Below are 18,752 nucleotides of genomic sequence, written 5' to 3'. Positions count from 1 at the left end.
ATTAGGCAAGTAGGTGCCGCATATGTGCTATAGAAGAACTTGCTTAAAGAATCGTAGTGAATATCATACTAACCATTCATCGTATTGGACTAGTGCCCAAGGTTAAGAAACTCAATTTGGAAACTTAGCGTGGTCAGAAAATAGATGGAAAACGATCGAGCTCTTATTGCATATAGTCCGGGTAATATTTTTATCAAGGTGGCATGACTCACCAATATATTTAGGCACATTCAAGTTGAAGCTATATATTTCGGTTCGAAAATGACTCGAGCATGATTAGTAAAGTTAAAATACTTGAATGATTACCATATTAAGACTAGTAGAAGAAATGTAAAAAGAAAAAACCTTTTGAAATGTGAAAAAGTATTTAAAAATAATATGAAATGCTATTACTGTACTTCAATTTTATGGGATCAAGATATCACTTTACATGTAAGGAAATAGGTCCAAGGTCATTAGGAACAAGCTAAAGTAGAAAGTAGGACACTTTTATTAAGATTGGTGGTGTAGATTGTAGGATAGATGATCTCTTAAGATGAATGAGAAAGTGCTATGAACCTACAAAGTGAGTGCCGATGTTCAGGATCTTTAGTTCTGAGCAAGGACTTGACATGTTGAGGAGGACTTTTTCTGCTGCCTCTAATAGTCATATCGCCTGTGATGATACTCTTTATTTATGACAACTCCTCTGCAACCTCGACAAGATCGGATTCCATCAAGAAGAGTATGATTAGGAGATTCGTGAACAAATTTGGTGTGTCACAATTAATCCAAATGAATACCACAAGGGAGCATAGGGCATGCATGTCGAAGAAAGGTTTGTTTTATTCCCATATTCTATAAAATATGACTCCGGTCATGCTAATCACAGCTAAGATCGGTCAAATCGCACATGATAGGACCCTTTATTTATGACTACTCTGCAACCTTGAAAAGATCGGATTTCATAAAAAAAAAGTATGATTGGAGATTCATGAACATATTTGGTGTGTCACAATTAATCCAAATGAATACCACAAGGACCATAGGGCTATATGCATGTAGATGAAAATTTTGTTTTATGCCCATGTTCTTTAAAATATGATCCCGGCCATGCTAATCACAGCTAATGTCACTTGGAAATTCATTATCACTTTATTAATCCAATAAAGTGGTTGATGCAAGATTCGTAGGAGAAGGCGCCACCATATTTGCATAACAAAATGTTTATATTAATGCTTATATTGGCTGAGCACATTTATTAAGACTTGTATAAGAGGAAAACATACAAGCTTTCCGCTTTGGTATATACTCCTTTGCTTTTCCACACTGTTTAAAATGGTTAAAGGGAAAGAGAAAGAATTCCTAACTGGAGGTTTATGTATTTCTCCACCCCAACAAGTAGTAGTCATAGACGTACTTTGAGCTTCTAATTAAACCTTGCCGAAATCAGAATAACCTTAGATTAAATGATTTTAGACACTCGAAAACGAGTAAACTCTGAAATAGGTTCCCTTGACTGGAGAATACCTGAGAAAATGCAGTACTTGATTAACGTTAAGGACAATGGATTTAGACGCTTTAAGATGGCTTCAAGTTGAGCCTCATTATGTGAGCTTGTTTGGAAGAGAGATCAGCTACATGACAAGATATGAAGGAAGAATTTTGTGACAGCAGTTTCCATTTGGATCGTTTCTAGCTCAATGACATAAATGTCAGGTCCCAATTTGAGAAGTCTTCTGCAGTCTCAAGAAATTCCATTTGGATCATTTCTAGCTCAACGACACAAAATTCAGGTCCCAAGTTGAGAAGTCTTTGGCAGCTCTTAAGCCATTCTTGCTGCTCTATGAGATATCATGTGACTGCGCGAAGGACCTTAAAAGGTCAAGCTTCCCATTTAGGTGGATCCTTTACTTTTCTCTTTGCTGGTAAGGTCTTGCTGGTTCTGTACCACTGACTAACAGGCAGTGAAGTAAGAAGAGAGCAGCTATCAGTGTAAACACTTCATTATGTGTGTTAGATCTTTTGTTTTCAGAACTTCAAGTAGAAAAGACTGGTAACCTTTATGGAATTCAAGGGAACTGAATTCTGATCTTTTTTCCCTTTTACCAACTTAGGAACTCTCTTCCACTTATAGTCTCCCTCCTATCCACCTTAAGATGTCGAACAGGCTACAAGGAAGCATTCCCCGTCCCTTGAAAAATAATACTCCTATTTTCCCTTTATTCTTACCTTCAACTGAATCTAGAATTTCTGAATCTTCCTCAATCATATGCATGCTACTCCAAGACACAGCTCATCTTTTTCGAGTCTGTTTCTGATTCTTCCTACGTTGAATCTAGGTTTCCCCAGTACTAATCCAAGGAAGGAGGATATTCAAAAAATCAAACAAGGATTCCCACCTTCCGAAAAGATCTAAGACAAACCACTTTCCTGAATAAACATCCGCTATAGGAACGAAAGATATAGTCTTTTGCTTGGTTTTAATACTCATCTGGTTACCCCAAGAAATGCTTATTCACTAACCAACAAAGACTGATATTATTTAATAAGCCTATAAAGGGTGGAAAGCTAATCCCGTCTGTGAAAGGTTAGTCCAAGCCACAATGGTCAATTTTCCTAATATGACCACCAATAGGAATCTTAGTCTTTCGAAATTTAACTAAGAGATTGACCATGCATTTCTCCAGCTTCATCTTTTCTATAAAGCAATACTACAAACTTTCCAATAGAAGCATTATTACTTGATACAGATCACTATCACAACTTCTGTCTCTTCTGTGTTCCCCGTGTGGATTTACCTTCATAATCACCTATAAAAGACTACTTTCAAGAGTTCAATTTAATTTGTTCTCCAACACAACAAGGACCAATTGCATTGTTGCAATATTATCACAATTAGCGCTATAACTTCAATCATACATCGTTCTAGATGTAACTATATCGTCTCAAACCTAACGCTTCAAGCCCCTGATCCTGAATTTACCAATGTACCATTACTTTACGGGTAAAAGATAGATACTCAAGACCACATCTACATGGTCGTGGTAAACTTTGACTTGTACACTACAATAGTATTGCATCCTTTTTCCACCAACAGCAAAAGCAATAACAAACTTCCTGAAGAGCTTTTTCTCCCAGATATCTATTTGGTTCAGAAAATAGCAACAAATATCTAATAATCGGGAGAAAGCAACCACTATCATTTAATGCTTAATACCTTTTGAAATGTTTGAATCGGAAGGTATTCAACACAAAAACACTAAGGGTGTAGTCACAGTTAAAGCTGGTATTACAAGGGAGTCAAATGCTCAATATTATGAAGAAGTAACAGATTGTTCATGCCTCTTCATCATTTTCAAAGATGATAGGTGATCCCTCTCTCATTGCATGACTTTCTTTTTTTTTTTTTGATAAGGTAAATTGTATTAATAACTAAGTAGCAGCTTTCTCAAAATATCAACTTCTCCATCCCATGCTTATAGGAAGATAGTAATCAAACAATCTTCATTTGGCTAAAAGGATTTGATGCAGAGCCTGATAGCAAGAGCAGCAGAGCGTCTGTTATTAGTTTCCCACTAAAGCAGAGAAATGTTTAATTTGTCCTGGAAGGACTAATAACTAACAAGTACATCAGCAAAACCTAGTTATGGTAGACATATAATAATCCAAAATAAAAGGGATTTATAATTTGCTGCACATTAAAAGTGAGACAGTCCTCTTCGATATATGCGCATTTATCCTTCTAATGGATTTGTTCTTAATGCATGTTGAGTGACTTGTAAGAGAAAAATCAATCAACTGTTCACATGTCCAACATTATCAATGCTAAAGACAAAAGATTCTATAAACTAAATGTGAAATATATTTAAAGCCAAAATATAAACAAACCCGCATCAGAAGGTTCTGGCAAAGGAGGCAAAGCATTTGCAGGGGCACCAATATTTGGTCCCAATTGTGTAGCTCCTCCAAAGTTTATACCAGGCATGTCATCCTGGGAAGAATAAAACCTTTTCAATTATTTTCAAGTAATTATTAAAAAGCTTGCAAATGTTTTGGGGAAAGGTAAACATACTCTTGCATTCCACTGTGGAGGAACAGTTGGAATTTGCTGCAATGGATAGCTGAAGGACATGAACATACATCATAGAAATTAGAAGATTCTGATACACAAACTTCAACAACCAACGTAATGTTTTCACATGCAAAACATGCATGTATTATCAAGATAATGTGAAAACTCTATCTCATATTACCGGATGAGACAGTTGGTTCTAGTACTAGAATAAATAGCATGTCTTGATAGCCAAGTTTTGCAAGAAACTCTTGGCATTTAATATATCAGAAGGTCATAATAGCAATACACAGATAGAACAAGAACTTGATTTTGGTCAATCTTCTTTTGTTGCCTTAGTGGCTTAAGACGATGACATCAGACCAAGGAGAACATAGCCTCAACTCAAGCGCTCAACCTTTATCCTCGTTGAAGCGACTTGGCAGACATTGTAAAATAGATTAAAATATGGAAAAATGGTCAGTTTAGCAATAAACATAAGATGCTATTACCCGGAATTGCTTGCAAATGGAAGCATGCCATCCATTTCACTCATCTCAAGAAACTGTGAGCTTGATGGCATGTCCCTTGGAGGAGATAAATTTGGTAATTCACAAATGGATGACAATAAATCTGAAATCTTAGCATCCATAAGATCAGGACTGCCGGATTCCATCAATGGAGAGGATGCTATCAAATGAGGGGGCGGAATTATAGGAGAGGACGCCATCACATTAGAGATGTCTGCTCCTGTATGGTTAGAAGCATAGGATGGATTTGCAGGACCACCATTAGACACAATGCTCTTCACTGTCTGTGCAACCTGAGAGTTTAGAAATCAAGCATTTAGTTAGCAAGAATTATTTCACATCAGTTAAACATGAACATGGAATAGAAAGTTCCACGGGTTTCCGGATGGTGTATGCAGAAATATCACATGCCATCTGGATTGAGAGAAATCTGAGGATCTTTGAAAAAAGAGCTAGAGCTTGGAATGCTATTGCACTTGAAGTAGCATACATTTGCAACATTAGAGCTACCACTGGCATTCAGAGATTAGTGCAGAGTTATATTTTTGTTTGAGTGTAGAGAATTCATGTTACATAGATGATAGAGTTGTAATGAGATAGCTAGTTGTGTAAGCGATGCTATGGTTTTGTACCGTTTTATCGGTGATTAGTATAAAAGCGATTAATTACCAAAAAAAAAAAAAAAAAGTTCCACGGGTAACACCTTATCAAAGGATTCGGCAGCTAGTACAGCAGCCTCAGGGAACCTAGAGCTGAAAGCTTCAAAAAACATATTCCACCACTCTTGCAGAAATCCTTCAGGAGAATTGATAACTGAAACAATATCACAAAATCAAAAATTATTACTCCAAAGAACTGTATCACATTAACACATCACTTCAACTCCGTTATACATCTCTCCTCTCTCTCTAAATTACTGAAGGGCTGTTAATACAGTACTTTCAAAACATGGGTGGCTCGACTATAAGGCCAGTTAAGCAATCGCTTGGGGCCCCAACTTTTTGGAGGGCCTTTTTTTCCTTAAAGATGTATTGTATATGTATTATTAAAAACAATATGTGTACATTTAAATTTAAAAAAAAAATTTGGAGCGAAAGTATAATAACTTTAATGTGAGGATCGTTGTAATAATTAGAGAATAGAATATTTTTTTATGAATTGTTTCCTTACACGGGTAGGGTAGCTATTTTTTTTGCCTCATTTATATCCTAGCAATAATGCGGGCCCACATTATTATTTATATATTTACATTTTTCATTCTCTCTTTTGCTATTCTTATTCTCAATATTGAAAAGTCTCTCAATCGGCAACTTACCGCGGCTTACAAGTTGTCTTCTTCAAAATATCAAGTATTACAACAAAATCATTATATTGAAGCAATGCAACACTTTTCGATATAATTATATCAACTTATCTTGTTTTATAGTTACTGCTCCTTTTTAGACTACTTTATCATGACTTATTCGCTTTCGTTACTTTCATTTTCCTACCATGCATTAAATTGATTGTCCTTATCTAACCTTGTTTTTGCCATGCTTTCTCTTGAGCTAAGGGTATTTGGGAAATAACCTCTCTACCTTCCAAGATAGAGAAAAGTTCATCGTACACTCTACCTCCCCAGACTCCACTTTGTGGTTTTCACTGGATATGTTGTTGTTGTATATCAACTTATCAAATTCTTGAGCCGATTTTATTATTCTACCTTTATTTTATACTTTTTCATTGAAAATTTGTCGTTGATATTCTTACTTAGGGTCTCTCTCTGAAATTTGGCTTTATGCCCCCAATCTTGTTGAGACGACCCTGTTTCAAAAACATCCAACATCAGGTAATCAAAATGTACCACATGAATCAAAGAGAACGACCTCAACTTATTATCAAAATTTTCAAGAACAACATGATCAGCAATCTACCTATGGTCATATATAAGAATTACAAAACTAGGCATGAGAATTTTACGACCCTCTCAGGTAAAGAACAATCGTTACTAGAGCACATATCTTAATTCATCAGAGGATCAGCTTTTAGCATCTGATTAAAAGAATAGAATTCATCAAAAGGAGATACTTACCAACAGGATCTGGATTAGCAAGAATTTCTGTGGCGAATACCTCACGAGTCTGACGGAAACCTCTCTTAGTCATGTAATCAAGAATGGCAAGTTCAAGTCTGAAAAACACAAACAAATAAAAGAAAAACATGACAAAAAACAGTCAAACAAAGGGAAAAGAATCACATACACCAAAAATCAAAATAAAAGTAGACAAGCACAGAGTATCAATCATTAAAAATGTACGTATAAAATAACTGGTGAACACATAAAAAACTTACGAGCGTCTTGCCTGCAAACTGGCCATGATCACCAAAAATAAAAGCGTTTACTTAATCACAGAAAAGAGAATGGGAAAGATGAAGGGAAAGAGTCTCAAGAACCAAAATCTCAGTTGGATTACAGTAACAAGAATGCAGAGAGAGAGAGATGAAGAGAGAGTTGGAAGTGAGAGAATGAGAGAGTTGAGGTCAGAATGAGGTGGTGGAAATGAAAGCTGGAAGCTTTGTAGCAAGTGAAGTAGCGAGTGAAAGTACCATGCAAAAATGAAAGGAAAAAAAAAAGAATATATATATATATATGGAGTATATATATTGGGTTTTAAAAGGAGAAAAGGAGAGAGAGAAATGGTGGCCATTGGACAATGGCGAAAATGATTTGAGTGATAAGATTTTACAAGTAATTGTGAGATCTTTACACAAATAACCGATCGTATTAATTTATTGTTTATTTTTTCTAGACGTTATATATAAATTATATATCGATTATACACGATTATACACATAATATACATGAACTATACATATAGGTGAACAACTATTTATATTAATTCTTCATTGGAACAATGCGCAGAATTTGAAGCTCTGCTATTTCTCTTTTCATCCTTGTTCCCCCCTTTTTCTCCCTTTTCTTTTTATTTTCTCCTCAATTTTATTTAACCTTTAACTCTTTGTTTACCCCTTTTTTCTTTCTTTTTGTTATTTTTGGTGAAAAGCCTCAATTTTTTATTTTTTATTTTTTGTAATGTTGTCTCTCTCTTTTTCCTTGGGTGGAGGGGGAGAGAGAAAAAGGTTTTAGTTAATCAAATTATGTAAGCACTGATATTTTAATTTTCTTTAACAAATTCATTTACATTGTAAATAAATATAAAAAGATTCCCATTGAGTCTTGTTCTTTTTCACTTTGTTATCCTTTTTGAGTATTTTGCCTTTTTTTATAGTCCAGTATTTACTTAAATAATAAATAACAAAATAAAGAGGTATTAATGCATTTTAGAGGCAAAGTCAGAATAGAAGCCAATTCTAAGAAGGAAGTAGAAGAAGAAAATGAAATGAATTGTTCGTCCAAGTCAGAGTTTTTAGGTGACAAACAGACAATAGTTTTTACTGCAATACTTAAACCAAAAGAGGTGACGATAAAAGTTAGTGAACCTTCTTAAATTTGAGCTAATCTAAAGTTGCTTTTTCACAATTGGACAATCAATCATCAATTTTGTGCAAGTACCTTTTCGGTTTCTAGGCAATTTTTGCTCTAAATTCAACGCAAAGTTCTGAACCCACAAAGTCATCTCTCCCCAAGACGGTTAAAACTCATAAATATCTCAACAAGAAACAAACCCCAGCCCCCCTTTTTTTTAAAAATTTTAAAATGCACAAATTGACAGTATAATTTTTTTACATTGTCAATGCATATAACTTTGTATAGAGTATTTACAATCTATTTTAGGCTACCTGTCATGCTTAATGTGGCCTATTTACAACTTATTATTAAAAAATTATGTTTTAAAAATAAAAAAAGAAAAGGGAGTTATCAATCAATTAAAAAAAAAGGTTTAAGGGTGTGATACTGTGATTTAATTTAGACACTTGTAATACTTGAGATTCTGTGAGTGAAGATAATAGAGATAAGAGGTGTGATCTAATTCAGATATGGATTAAATTGATGCTAACTACCTACCATTTTCGGAGGGCATACAGATTTTTATTTAATCCCATTATATTTATTCAATTTGGAAAAGGATAATGGTATTGAATAAATTTGTGCTTGAGAAATTGTGACTGTTGATAGCATATATTAAAGGCGTAATATAATTTACATCTTGATTTTAGTTGCTATCCACCATTTCCTAAGGTCATAAAGGTTTATTTTTATTTATTATTTAATCCCATCAATTAATATCGAAAATCAAATAGTTACCCAAATAAAAGGAATAATATCAATAAAACTCATGGCATTGAGATTGTGTGACTCTTGTTACAATCTATGCAATTGATGAGATGATATACCGTTGGTAAGATTTTAAACTATTGTTAACTAGATACCATTTTTATTTAAGTAATTGGATTGCCTACTAAATTTCATTAGAATAATTGATTTTTAACAGTAACTTAATAATTGGTAGAATTGTCATCTGCAAATTACAAAATTCAAGAAGTTTATTAGCTCAAACCATGTCAGGAAACCATCGGGGCAGGGGTGTACACGGGTTGGTTCGGATTTTTCAATTACCAAACCAAACCTATTGTGTCGGTTTATTAAATCTAAAGACCAGACCAAACCAATAAAAGTCAGATTTTTCTATTTCGATTTTTCTCGGGTTTTTCGGTTTTTTTTCTTCATAAAATCTTCATAGCACAAAACATAGAATTTATACTCTAAATACTTCTTTAATCCTAATAAGACATAACTATATAAGATATTTTTCAAGAAAATAACATAAAATATGAGATGAGCCATATTGTACTAAAATATTCAACAATAAAGATAATAAAATCACATAAAACAAATATTATTAATAAGTCATAATAAAAATAAACATAATCAAAATTATTAAGTTGCTAAACTAAGTATGACTAATAAGTACTATTATTTACATGATTAAACACTGAAAAAATAAGTTGCGCATTTTATCTAAACCATGGAAAGCCTAAAAAATAGATATCCAACACTATTGGCATTCCTAATGCAATCGAATTGAATGTCTTTTGTTAACATTAATATTGATTTTCTTTTGGTTTGGTTTGGAATTAATTTGAATTACTAACATTTATGAACTATAAAACTTATTTGAGCATTCAAAAATTATAAGTCCAAATTTGAAATAATACGTTAAAAAATAAAATTATAAAAAAGTGAAAGAAATATTTATAAACTACACTACAATAAATATTTTTATATATTTAAAACTTCTATAAATGTAATGTCAAGTTAGTTTGATTTCGGTTTAACTTTTTTTAATTAAAACTAAACCAAACCAATAATGGTCGAATTTGTTTTTTCCAACACCAAACAATAGTCGGATTTTTTTTCTCAGTTTGAATCGGATTATCAATTTGGTGTGGTTTGTCGGTTTCCTTTGTACACCACTACATCGGGGTATGGTGGAAGCCGGAAGGTAATCCCTCTACCCTTAACCATATGTCCCGAGCTCAGAGTTAAATGGATCTTATGTAAAATGAATGTGCAAATATCAAATAATTATTTAAAAAACATACACAAATATGGTAAGTTAGTAAGATTATCTAAATATTAACATAATATTCTGTTTTAAGAAGCATCAACTATCTAAGACTTTTAATTAAGCTGGAGTTAAAAGATCAACGAGCAATATTCGATTTTTCAGATTTCTAGCTTTATATAGTAGTACTAGTGTATATGGTAAAATATGCTATGCCACATGGTCGTTCGAGAAAGGGACACGTGGAACCCAAGACAGGGGATGGCTAAAGACCGAATGCAATTATTTTTGTTTGTCACCGGAAAGAATAACGTTCATAAAGATGTGATAAATGCTCTTCTCCCGGTAGCATTTAATAGAGAATATTTCATTGCATTAAGAGCAGTTACCCGTTACAAGGAGTTTGACATTTATGTTCACTGTTATATCTTCATCAATGTCCCTCATAATTGACATTAAAGAAGGGCCCGACCCTAGGACCCTCTTCATAACTATAAATAGTGAGCTCAATTGTCATTGTAAAGACCATGAATTTTCTGGCAAACTTATGCTATACTCTATACAAAGCTCAATCCAATCTTATCTTCTTATTTCTTGATTTTCTTTGTTGTTGTGCCCGGAAACCATGTTCCCGGAATTGTTACTTCTGCTGTTTCGTCTATATCCTAAGGCTAAGTATTGTATAATTCTTCAATTATTTATATATTTCAGGATCAAATTAATTCACTTATCTAGAAACCACGTATAAATTCAACTGTACCATTTTGTCATGACTCATGATCCAATTTTACAAAAGAATGTTCGGGTCAATTTTGACTTGAGAGTCAATATGTCATGACATTGTTATACACGCAAATTCTATACAGAACTTAAAATATCGCTATGCCAATCAGATATTAGACAAATACATCGACGTTGTTTGACAACATGCTCCTTCAAGTGGTTCAAAAATAATGTCCACGTCTCTTGCCCTTCATTGGCACAAATAGCAAATGCTAAGGGAAATATACTTCCATTAGCATCTACTGCAACGACGATCAACAACTTAATATCATACTTTTCATAGACATGAGTGTCGTCTAGGGATATTACCGACCGACAATGCACAAAACCATCAATGTCTGGTTAAATGCCCAGAACACATATCTGAATATGTATTCTGGTATTCCCGGACTCCGCTCAAACTTCCATTCAACAATAGTCCCGGGGGTTAAAGTGTTGCAATGCAGCCATGTACCTGGGTAAAGGGGCAAAAGACTTATCCCAGTTACCATAAACAATTTCAAACGCAAGTTTACGCCCGAGAAATGCCTTTCTTTTGGTAATGGTACATCCATATACTTGGTGGACAGATGTTATATACTCTTTGATCTTGTACCTTATGGATGCTTCAATGTGTGGAATCAAGACGAGATAAATCAAATCAACATTCAAGTTAAATGATTCCCATTAAATGTGTTCATTTCACAATTATGGGTGCTAATGTATTTCCCCACAATCCACAAATTTGTTTTCAACTTTCTCACACGCAGCATCCAATTACAACCTTGAAACCATCTACGACAAACAACCTTGTATACTTCCGGAGATGACTCATGAACCGCGATCTCACGACACTCTTTTATGTTATACATTCGCACCGCCCTGCTTAGGCGCGCTTTATCAGCAAAAAGCATGCCCTTTGACAACACCGTTGCTCTAGATTCATCCCACATTGTTGTCCGAATTTCGTCAAGATCCCTTGTGAGGGCATCGACATCCGGCATACTTGGCAACTGATCAAGGTAGGGAATCACCCTTGAATGAAACGACACATGTGATTTATACGCTCTTGGTCTAACAGGAGGTGGAGCATGCTCCCTCGTCAAATCAGGTTTATCATTCTCGTCCTCATCATCATCACCCTCATCAGAGAAGGGTGTGTCATCTCCAGACTCATCAGCATTGTTGTCATAATCACTATCATCTTCCTGACTCTGCTCATCTGCCAAATCCCGATTAATTATGTCGTCTTCGGGTAATTGAGTAAGGACAAGACCTTCAAGTTGCTCGTTTTCACTGCACAACCAATAAAATAATGAGTTTCTAAAATTCATCCAAACTTTACATAAAAACTTTATCACTTAACTTACAAATTAAAATGTGTTGATATCACATGATGTGCATTATCTTGTTGTTGATGATTCTCGAATGGATTATGATGATCCAGCACACCAAAACTAGGCATATTCCAACTGTCTGTTGGTTCATAACTTGTAAAATTCATATCTGGCCGGTACCCCCTGTGGAATATATGAGTTTTAATACAAATTCAATACATAAAATTAAACATCGTAGCACAAAGGAAAATTGAAGTTTACCACTCGGCTTTTGGATTATGTAAACTTGGGGATAAATTATGTCCTCGCTTCTCATTCGCCCGTGGTGATAAGTTTAGATCTGGCCAAACTCTTTCACCCGGAACCTGTTCGGATAAAACTTCTCCAAAAAAACCACCCGATGATTGAGGGATATCCCTATTTTGCGGAACCTCATTATTGCGAACGTCTTCAACTTTGACGTACATTTCCAACATTTTTATCACAAAGAAGTTCGCGGTGTTCATTCAGAATCCTCAAAAAATCTGTCAAAGTTTCATCTTCTTCGATGTTAAACTCAGCATAACAAGCAATCCCTTGCGGAGTAACAGAATAGGGATATCTTCCGGTTACTTTAATATTAACCAAACGTTTGCTCACACTCATTTTTTTTTTTGCATAACAACGATACCAATCTATTGTACTCCATTGTAAGTGGCAACTTAACATGACATTGTAGAGAACTATAGCATACTAAGTTATTCTCCACCACAAACTCATCCCCTCCCCCCAATATAATGAAATCCTAATTTTTCGCTCTTCGGACATTATGACAAAATGCAAAATATCTTAACGAACAAATATTTCGGAAGATCTGAAGGATCCTGAATAGATTTCTACCAAATTATGTAACTCATTAAATAAGAAAAAATCAATCAGGGGGTACAATCATTTCATGTATAGCGCATGCATAATAAACGCTATACATATATATATATATGTATATAGCGCGTATACTGCATAATAAACGCTATATTAAAAAAAGCACTTCTCAAAATAAGTTGATTTTTGCAGCTTTGCCAAACAAGCTATTAGTGTACAAAAAAAATCTTAAGAATCATTTAGAAATCTTACTATACACTAGTACAATTATTGTTATTTCTATTAAATTTTTTATTTACCAAAACAAGGTTGACGTTGTAAAATAGATTTGTCACTTTAAGTGCTATTACTCAGTATTCACTCCGGCAAGATTTAATAATAGATTATTGCATAACTTATAGACATATTATTTATGCGGAAGATTAAAATCGTAATCAAACACTCAACTAGTGATGCAGCGGTTAATTCCAGAACTAAAAGTCATACAGAATTTTACGTCAGAATTAGTACTTGAGGAAAGAGCTCCTATGATAAGTAACAATTTGAATAGTAGAAGAAAATTAAGTTTTGGAATTCCATCTCTAGTTGGATGTTATGATTCGAAAAAATGTGGTGCGAAAATCATCTTTTTCGACTTGGTCAAATTCAAGGGAGGGTGATCTTTAGGACCCAAACTTTCGATCTTTCTTTTGTATCAAGAGTATGTTGGATCGAGAGGCGATGCTTATGCCTCTTTTTATTGATAGGATTCCCACCATTAATGATCCTAAAAAATATATTACGTTTTATTTACCAATCTCATGTCTAATATTTTATTGATCTCCCATGAGAAGTCGATAAAATTACATTTATGGAATATAAGACCAATCTGCCCCGTGAAGTACACAAATACCTTCAAAGTGGATTGTCTTGACTTTTTGTTCCCGCTTGTTCCAGGGACAGAACTTCAAGTTTAACAAGTGTTGGTCCTCGCTTGCCTCATGGGCAGGGGCGAAGCTACGTTCCTCCAAGGGTGGTCAACTGACCACCCTTCGCCGGAAAATTATACTCCGTATAAGGTAAAATATTACCTGTTATTGATTAAAAATAGACTTTGAACACCCTTACATAGCCCACTGGCAAAGGTTTGAACACCCTTGTTGAATTTCCTGACTTTGCCATTGCTCATGGGCAACACTTTTTAACTTTTGACCTTTGAAGTTCTGCCCATGGGAGCAAGCGAGGGTCAAAAGTTAAAGACTACCCAAAAAAATGTCATACTTCTGCAATTTTTTATTTTTTATTTTTATTTTTGGTACAGAAAACTAAGTGAACCATTACTAATATATTTGCCTATTTGGATTCAAAAGGTAAAATACGGAAACGAGACCTACCCTATCTTGACGGCAGGTGACTTTAGGTGTATGTCATTGAGAATTTTTTATTCTGCGTTTCGAAAACAGAACACCCTACGAGATCATACTTACTGCTATAACTTTGTAACTATATCAGTTTTAATACCATTACCAAACGAAAAAGATTTGAGTATTATAATAAACCCTCAACTCATTTTAGTTCTATGACCCAAAAGAAAATACTATATTGAATGATAGCTTTAAGATTTGGAACTTCCTTGCAAATAACTTGCGGTTTGTATCAAGAAATCTTACCTTTGAAGAAAGGAAAACGAAAGGAACCACTTTTCCTCTGGCATACATCAACTTGGTTTGCTTATGGCTCCTAAGAAAGACATCTTCTTATCTGTAGGGAATAGGAATAGAATCACAGGAGAAAAAATAAATAAAAGAGAGAATACAGATCAAGGGCAGGAAGCCCTCATATATACATAAATAATGATTTTCAGTAACATTTGTGGTGACTAAAGAAGAGAGAAATGAAATTCTTGTTGCAGCTTCCCTGCTGTTCGTGTTTCTGCTTCATTAAGCAGAAAAAAGGAAAGTCGAAGGAGAAGGAACCGAAGGAAAATTGAAAGAGCTGTTCAGTTCAGGAGCATTTTACAGGACCTTGGTTGGAGGATAGCATAGATTGAGCACAGGATTTACGTCACCCATTCTTTTCTTTCTCTAACAAGAAGGTCAAGGTCGAGCTTTCAATCATCATGATAGTACCGTGCAAAATGTAATACTCTGGGAAATGTCATGACATTTAATGATAACTCTGATTATAAAAGCTTTAACTGGTCTTCTTGCTTGTATCTTCATCTCTAGGTGCTAAGCCTATTTCCTCCATTTGATGTTCAACAGAAACAAACCCAGTCTCTGCTAGAAACCTAAAGAAGAAAAAAACTATGCATTAAATCTTTGCGGTAAATTCAACTATTGTCATGTGATTGAAGAATATAATTGTTCATAGGAGTAAGTGAAACTTAAATTTAGTAACAATGCAAAAAGCTGGATTCTATGATGAATAAGTAAGCAGTTTTACCCACTGTGGGCAAAAGCAGGCCTGCCACCAACCAGCAACTGCAGAAAGAGGGGAAAAGAGAGAGAGATAGTGGTTTCTCTAACTCTAAACTACCATGAAAAGTTGACAGTTAATTTATAGGCAAAATTATGATAAACATTTTCTTGTAATGACTCAATGAGTTACTAATAAAAAAAAAGGGTAATGACCAAATGATTTCCACAACTTGTTTTAACAACAAGAAATCGCAGAGAGCGAGTGGCACACGGTTCGAAACTCGTTGAATGATGGGTCCCGCCGCTCTACCTTTCTCAACTTAAATACTAGACTCTTGTCTAATGTAGGGTTCGAATTCATGATATGCGCCTAACCCACGTGTCACATGTTGTGCTCTTACCACTAGAACAAAGCCCCGGGGGGCCAAATGGGATCCAGGAGTGGAAGAAGCAAAATACTCATCCAAAATACCACACATGATTTTAGATGGCTCCACACTGGGACGAGTGAGGGTAGCACAACCTTCACAACAATTTTCTTTGACGAGTTGTGACAACGTGAAACAATTTGGATTCAACAAACTACAAGATGGCAGAATGTAAACTTAGCTACTTGATCAGCTACTGACCTAGATTTGTAAAATAAGAGCTGAAAGTCAAACAATTATTCAATCTTAACTTAGAGGTTTGTCCTTTACTTGCATTTACAACAATCAGAATGCATTTTCACCTCATACTCAATCAACATATCAGATTCATATCCAATATCGGAAACAAGGCAAGTTATCTCCCCTTCTCACCATTAAGCAGAGGATTGATCAGAAGATTCTTAGATTTCAAAATTGAAAATTTCAATAATAGAACATTAAAGTTTCTACTTTCTACAAAAGAATATCAAGTCAGAAAAGATTTTCTAGTCCAAAAATTTTACAACTACACTACGCAACAAGGTCAAACACGCATTAATGAACAATCTATTAACAGACAACAAGACCATGTCAGCTAACAAACAACGTTTAGTTTCTCCATAGTACTTTTGACTTTCCCAGTTAATATTTGTGTCTCTGCATTTAGTAACAGCAGATGATTCACGGAGTCAAATCACCTCCGTAATAATGGGTTATTTATTTATTTATAAAAATCCTTTAATCTAGCAATGCAAGTTTAGGTAATAAATTCCAAGTGCATTCACATGTAGGCAAAAGTAACAATACAAAAATAGAGCTCAAATGTCAACATTGAACGATAAAAGCTGAAACACACCTGCTAAGAAGTACGAAGAGGGTTCCAGTTATTAAAAAGAGGAAGGCAACATGGAGAGTCAAAGACAAGTCACTTGAGGAAAAAGCCAAGCCCAACATAACAGCAAGACACAAACCCAGCATCAAAAATGACATCTTTAGCGTATTCCAAGTAGGAGCCTGAATCCAAAGGCAAAAAAACAGTAACTTGAATCAATGAATTTAAAGTTTAATTGAATTGTAAATCAAAGAACAAGAACAATGAGGAGAAGGGGGAAATTATACAGACGTTGACTCCTGGAGCCAAAGCTCCAACTAATACTGCTTGTGCTGATGATACCTCTTCTCTACTTGATTCTTTCGACTCCATTTTTTGTGATTTTGAGAGATGGGATCTAATTGTGATTTTTTTCTTAACCTCCAAAAACAGGAAGAAAATAATGAGGAAGATTTGGGAATTGTGATACCCAGTAAATTGGATCAGCTACACTTGGGCCCAAACTAAGTCAGGCCCATTACAGTTATTTTTTGAAGGATTAATCCAAATAGCCGCCTACGGTGAGATATAATATATGCATAATTTATGAATTATATATATATAATTGGGTATAATCAATGTATAAGTTATGTATATGACTAGAAAAAGTAAACAATGAATATGACCAACTATTTGTGCAAAGATCTTATTTTTTGACTTCTTAACTAAAAAAAAAAGATGAAAACAAAAGAAGAGAAAGATAAATTACATGCTTTGTTTTTGGACATGAATTTTATTTGGAAAAAAAAAATTTAAGCGTTCTAGGGAAACTCTTTATTTTACTTGAAATAGTCCTCACATAATTTTGTTTAACTAAAAATTCTTTATTTTAAATTGAAGTAATATTTCAAGTGATATTTTAAAAGGCTTTCTTGGGACTCGTCACGGGGTTCATCTCGAGGTGAGGCACTATTAAAATGCACTAAGTCTCACGTGTGGGGTTTAGTTCTGAGACTTGCGCCCAAAGCGCCCAAGATACGCCTAACGCTCATCACTCGGAACTCGCCTACCAATTCCTAATGCTGTCATGCGTCAAATTTCCTAATTAGCACTGTTGACCCTAAAATATTTTTAAACAAATAAAAGATTAAAGTGGGGGTATTATCACTTTTAGCCCATGCCAGAAATTTATATATTTTTGTATAGCCGTGTGTGTGTGTGTGTGTGTGTGTGTGTGTGTATATATATATATATATATATATATATATATATATATATATATATATATATATATATATATATATATATACACACACACACACACACACACACACAATTTCGGCTATTATTTTTACAGTGGCTATACAATGTCATTTTTCTATTAAAGTTCTATTCATCTATAGAAATATGAAGATCAAGAGTAACTCAAAATAATTAGTCAAAGTATTGCATATTTACTAATTGAGAACATTGAATATCATTTGAATAGCGAAAATTTATATTTTTTCTATTATAAACAATTATATATTTGCTCATAAAGAGCAATAGTTAAATTACAAAATTGATGAAGTTTACTAATTATTAACTATTAGAGAGATAAATTGTATAGTTTGATAATATTTTTTAAAATATTATGATTTTTTAATCGTTTGAAAGATAAGATGTTATAGTTAGTTTTTATCTCATAGTAACTTTAACACTATTTCATTATTCATATTTATAAAAATTTCTAGTATTTTATTTGCTTTGAGTTTTTTTTTTAATTTAAGTTAAACTTTTAATGAATTTTATATATTTTTTGTGGTTATTATGCTATTTTTTTAATTTATAAATTAAAAAAATTAAAGATACATGGGGCTTGCGCCCAATGTCCCAGGACTCATGCCTCGTCCCACGTTAAGTAAAACGCCCTGCTTTAGTTTAGTAAACTTTGAGAGATCGATTCAATTGATTTTATAAAATTTCTAACAACCATACGTTGTCAACTTCCAAAATACACTTGTTCAATCTCAATTAAAAATAAAATATAGATTATCGCATAACTTATGCAAATATTAACTATGCAAAAAAGAAAAATGGAACCAAACGTTGTATTAAACGATGAA

At 34.0% G+C, this 18,752-nt stretch overlaps 2 protein-coding genes across 4 annotated transcripts; both read right to left on the bottom strand.

Annotated features, from left to right (window-relative positions):
- Positions 1-3,374: 3,374 nt before the first annotated feature.
- Positions 3,375-6,920, bottom strand: LOC107832474 (uncharacterized). The gene is made up of 7 exons (XM_075235819.1): positions 6,895-6,920; positions 6,635-6,732; positions 6,313-6,366; positions 5,267-5,376; positions 4,546-4,856; positions 4,055-4,103; positions 3,375-3,973 (listed from the first exon to the last, which is right to left on the bottom strand). Exons 1-7 carry the CDS (start codon positions 6,918-6,920, stop codon positions 3,848-3,850), a joined length of 774 nt encoding a protein of 257 aa, XP_075091920.1. The 3' UTR covers positions 3,375-3,847.
- A 4,003-nt stretch (positions 6,921-10,923) lies between these two features.
- LOC107832473 (uncharacterized) lies at positions 10,924-17,118 on the bottom strand. Of its 3 annotated transcripts, XM_075234888.1 has the most exons (7): positions 16,960-17,118; positions 16,693-16,850; positions 15,034-15,299; positions 14,680-14,770; positions 12,431-12,693; positions 12,203-12,352; positions 10,924-12,128 (listed from the first exon to the last, which is right to left on the bottom strand). In XM_075234888.1, exons 5-7 carry the CDS (start codon positions 12,673-12,675, stop codon positions 11,501-11,503), a joined length of 1,023 nt encoding a protein of 340 aa, XP_075090989.1. In that variant the 5' UTR covers positions 12,676-12,693; positions 14,680-14,770; positions 15,034-15,299; positions 16,693-16,850; positions 16,960-17,118; the 3' UTR covers positions 10,924-11,500. The 3 variants fall into 3 exon arrangements, with proteins under 3 accessions (XP_075090989.1, XP_075090990.1, XP_016515807.1); XM_075234889.1 differs by lacking the exon at positions 12,431-12,693; XM_016660321.2 differs by lacking the exons at positions 10,924-12,128; positions 12,203-12,352; positions 12,431-12,693; positions 14,680-14,770 and having other exon boundaries at positions 14,823-15,299.
- Between the last annotated feature and the right edge of the window lie 1,634 nt (positions 17,119-18,752).

Source organism: Nicotiana tabacum, chromosome 17 (assembly GCF_000715075.1).
Source record: "Nicotiana tabacum cultivar K326 chromosome 17, ASM71507v2, whole genome shotgun sequence".
Classification (NCBI taxonomy): domain Eukaryota; kingdom Viridiplantae; phylum Streptophyta; class Magnoliopsida; order Solanales; family Solanaceae; genus Nicotiana; species Nicotiana tabacum.
The sequence above is the reverse complement of the archived record's forward strand: the minus strand, read 5'-3'. Positions and strand labels throughout refer to the sequence as shown.

Excerpts from the sequence above, each read along its gene's own strand:
- LOC107832473 (XM_075234888.1), bottom strand. The coding sequence starts at position 12,675 with ATGAACACCGCGAACTTCTTTGTGATAAAAATGTTGGAAATGTACGTC. Across the intron at positions 12,353-12,430 it reads CATAATCCAAAAGCCGAGTG|GGGGTACCGGCCAGATATGA; the intron begins GTAAACTTCAAT and ends TATATTCCACAG. Across the intron at positions 12,129-12,202 it reads ATATCAACACATTTTAATTT|TGAAAACGAGCAACTTGAAG; the intron begins GTAAGTTAAGTG and ends TTGGTTGTGCAG.
- LOC107832474 (XM_075235819.1), bottom strand. The coding sequence starts at position 6,920 with ATGGCCAGTTTGCAGGCAAGACGCTC. Across the intron at positions 4,857-5,266 it reads CTGCCGAATCCTTTGATAAG|GTTGCACAGACAGTGAAGAG; the intron begins GTGTTACCCGTG and ends CTAAACTCTCAG. Across the intron at positions 3,974-4,054 it reads CTCCACAGTGGAATGCAAGA|GATGACATGCCTGGTATAAA; the intron begins GTATGTTTACCT and ends TATTCTTCCCAG.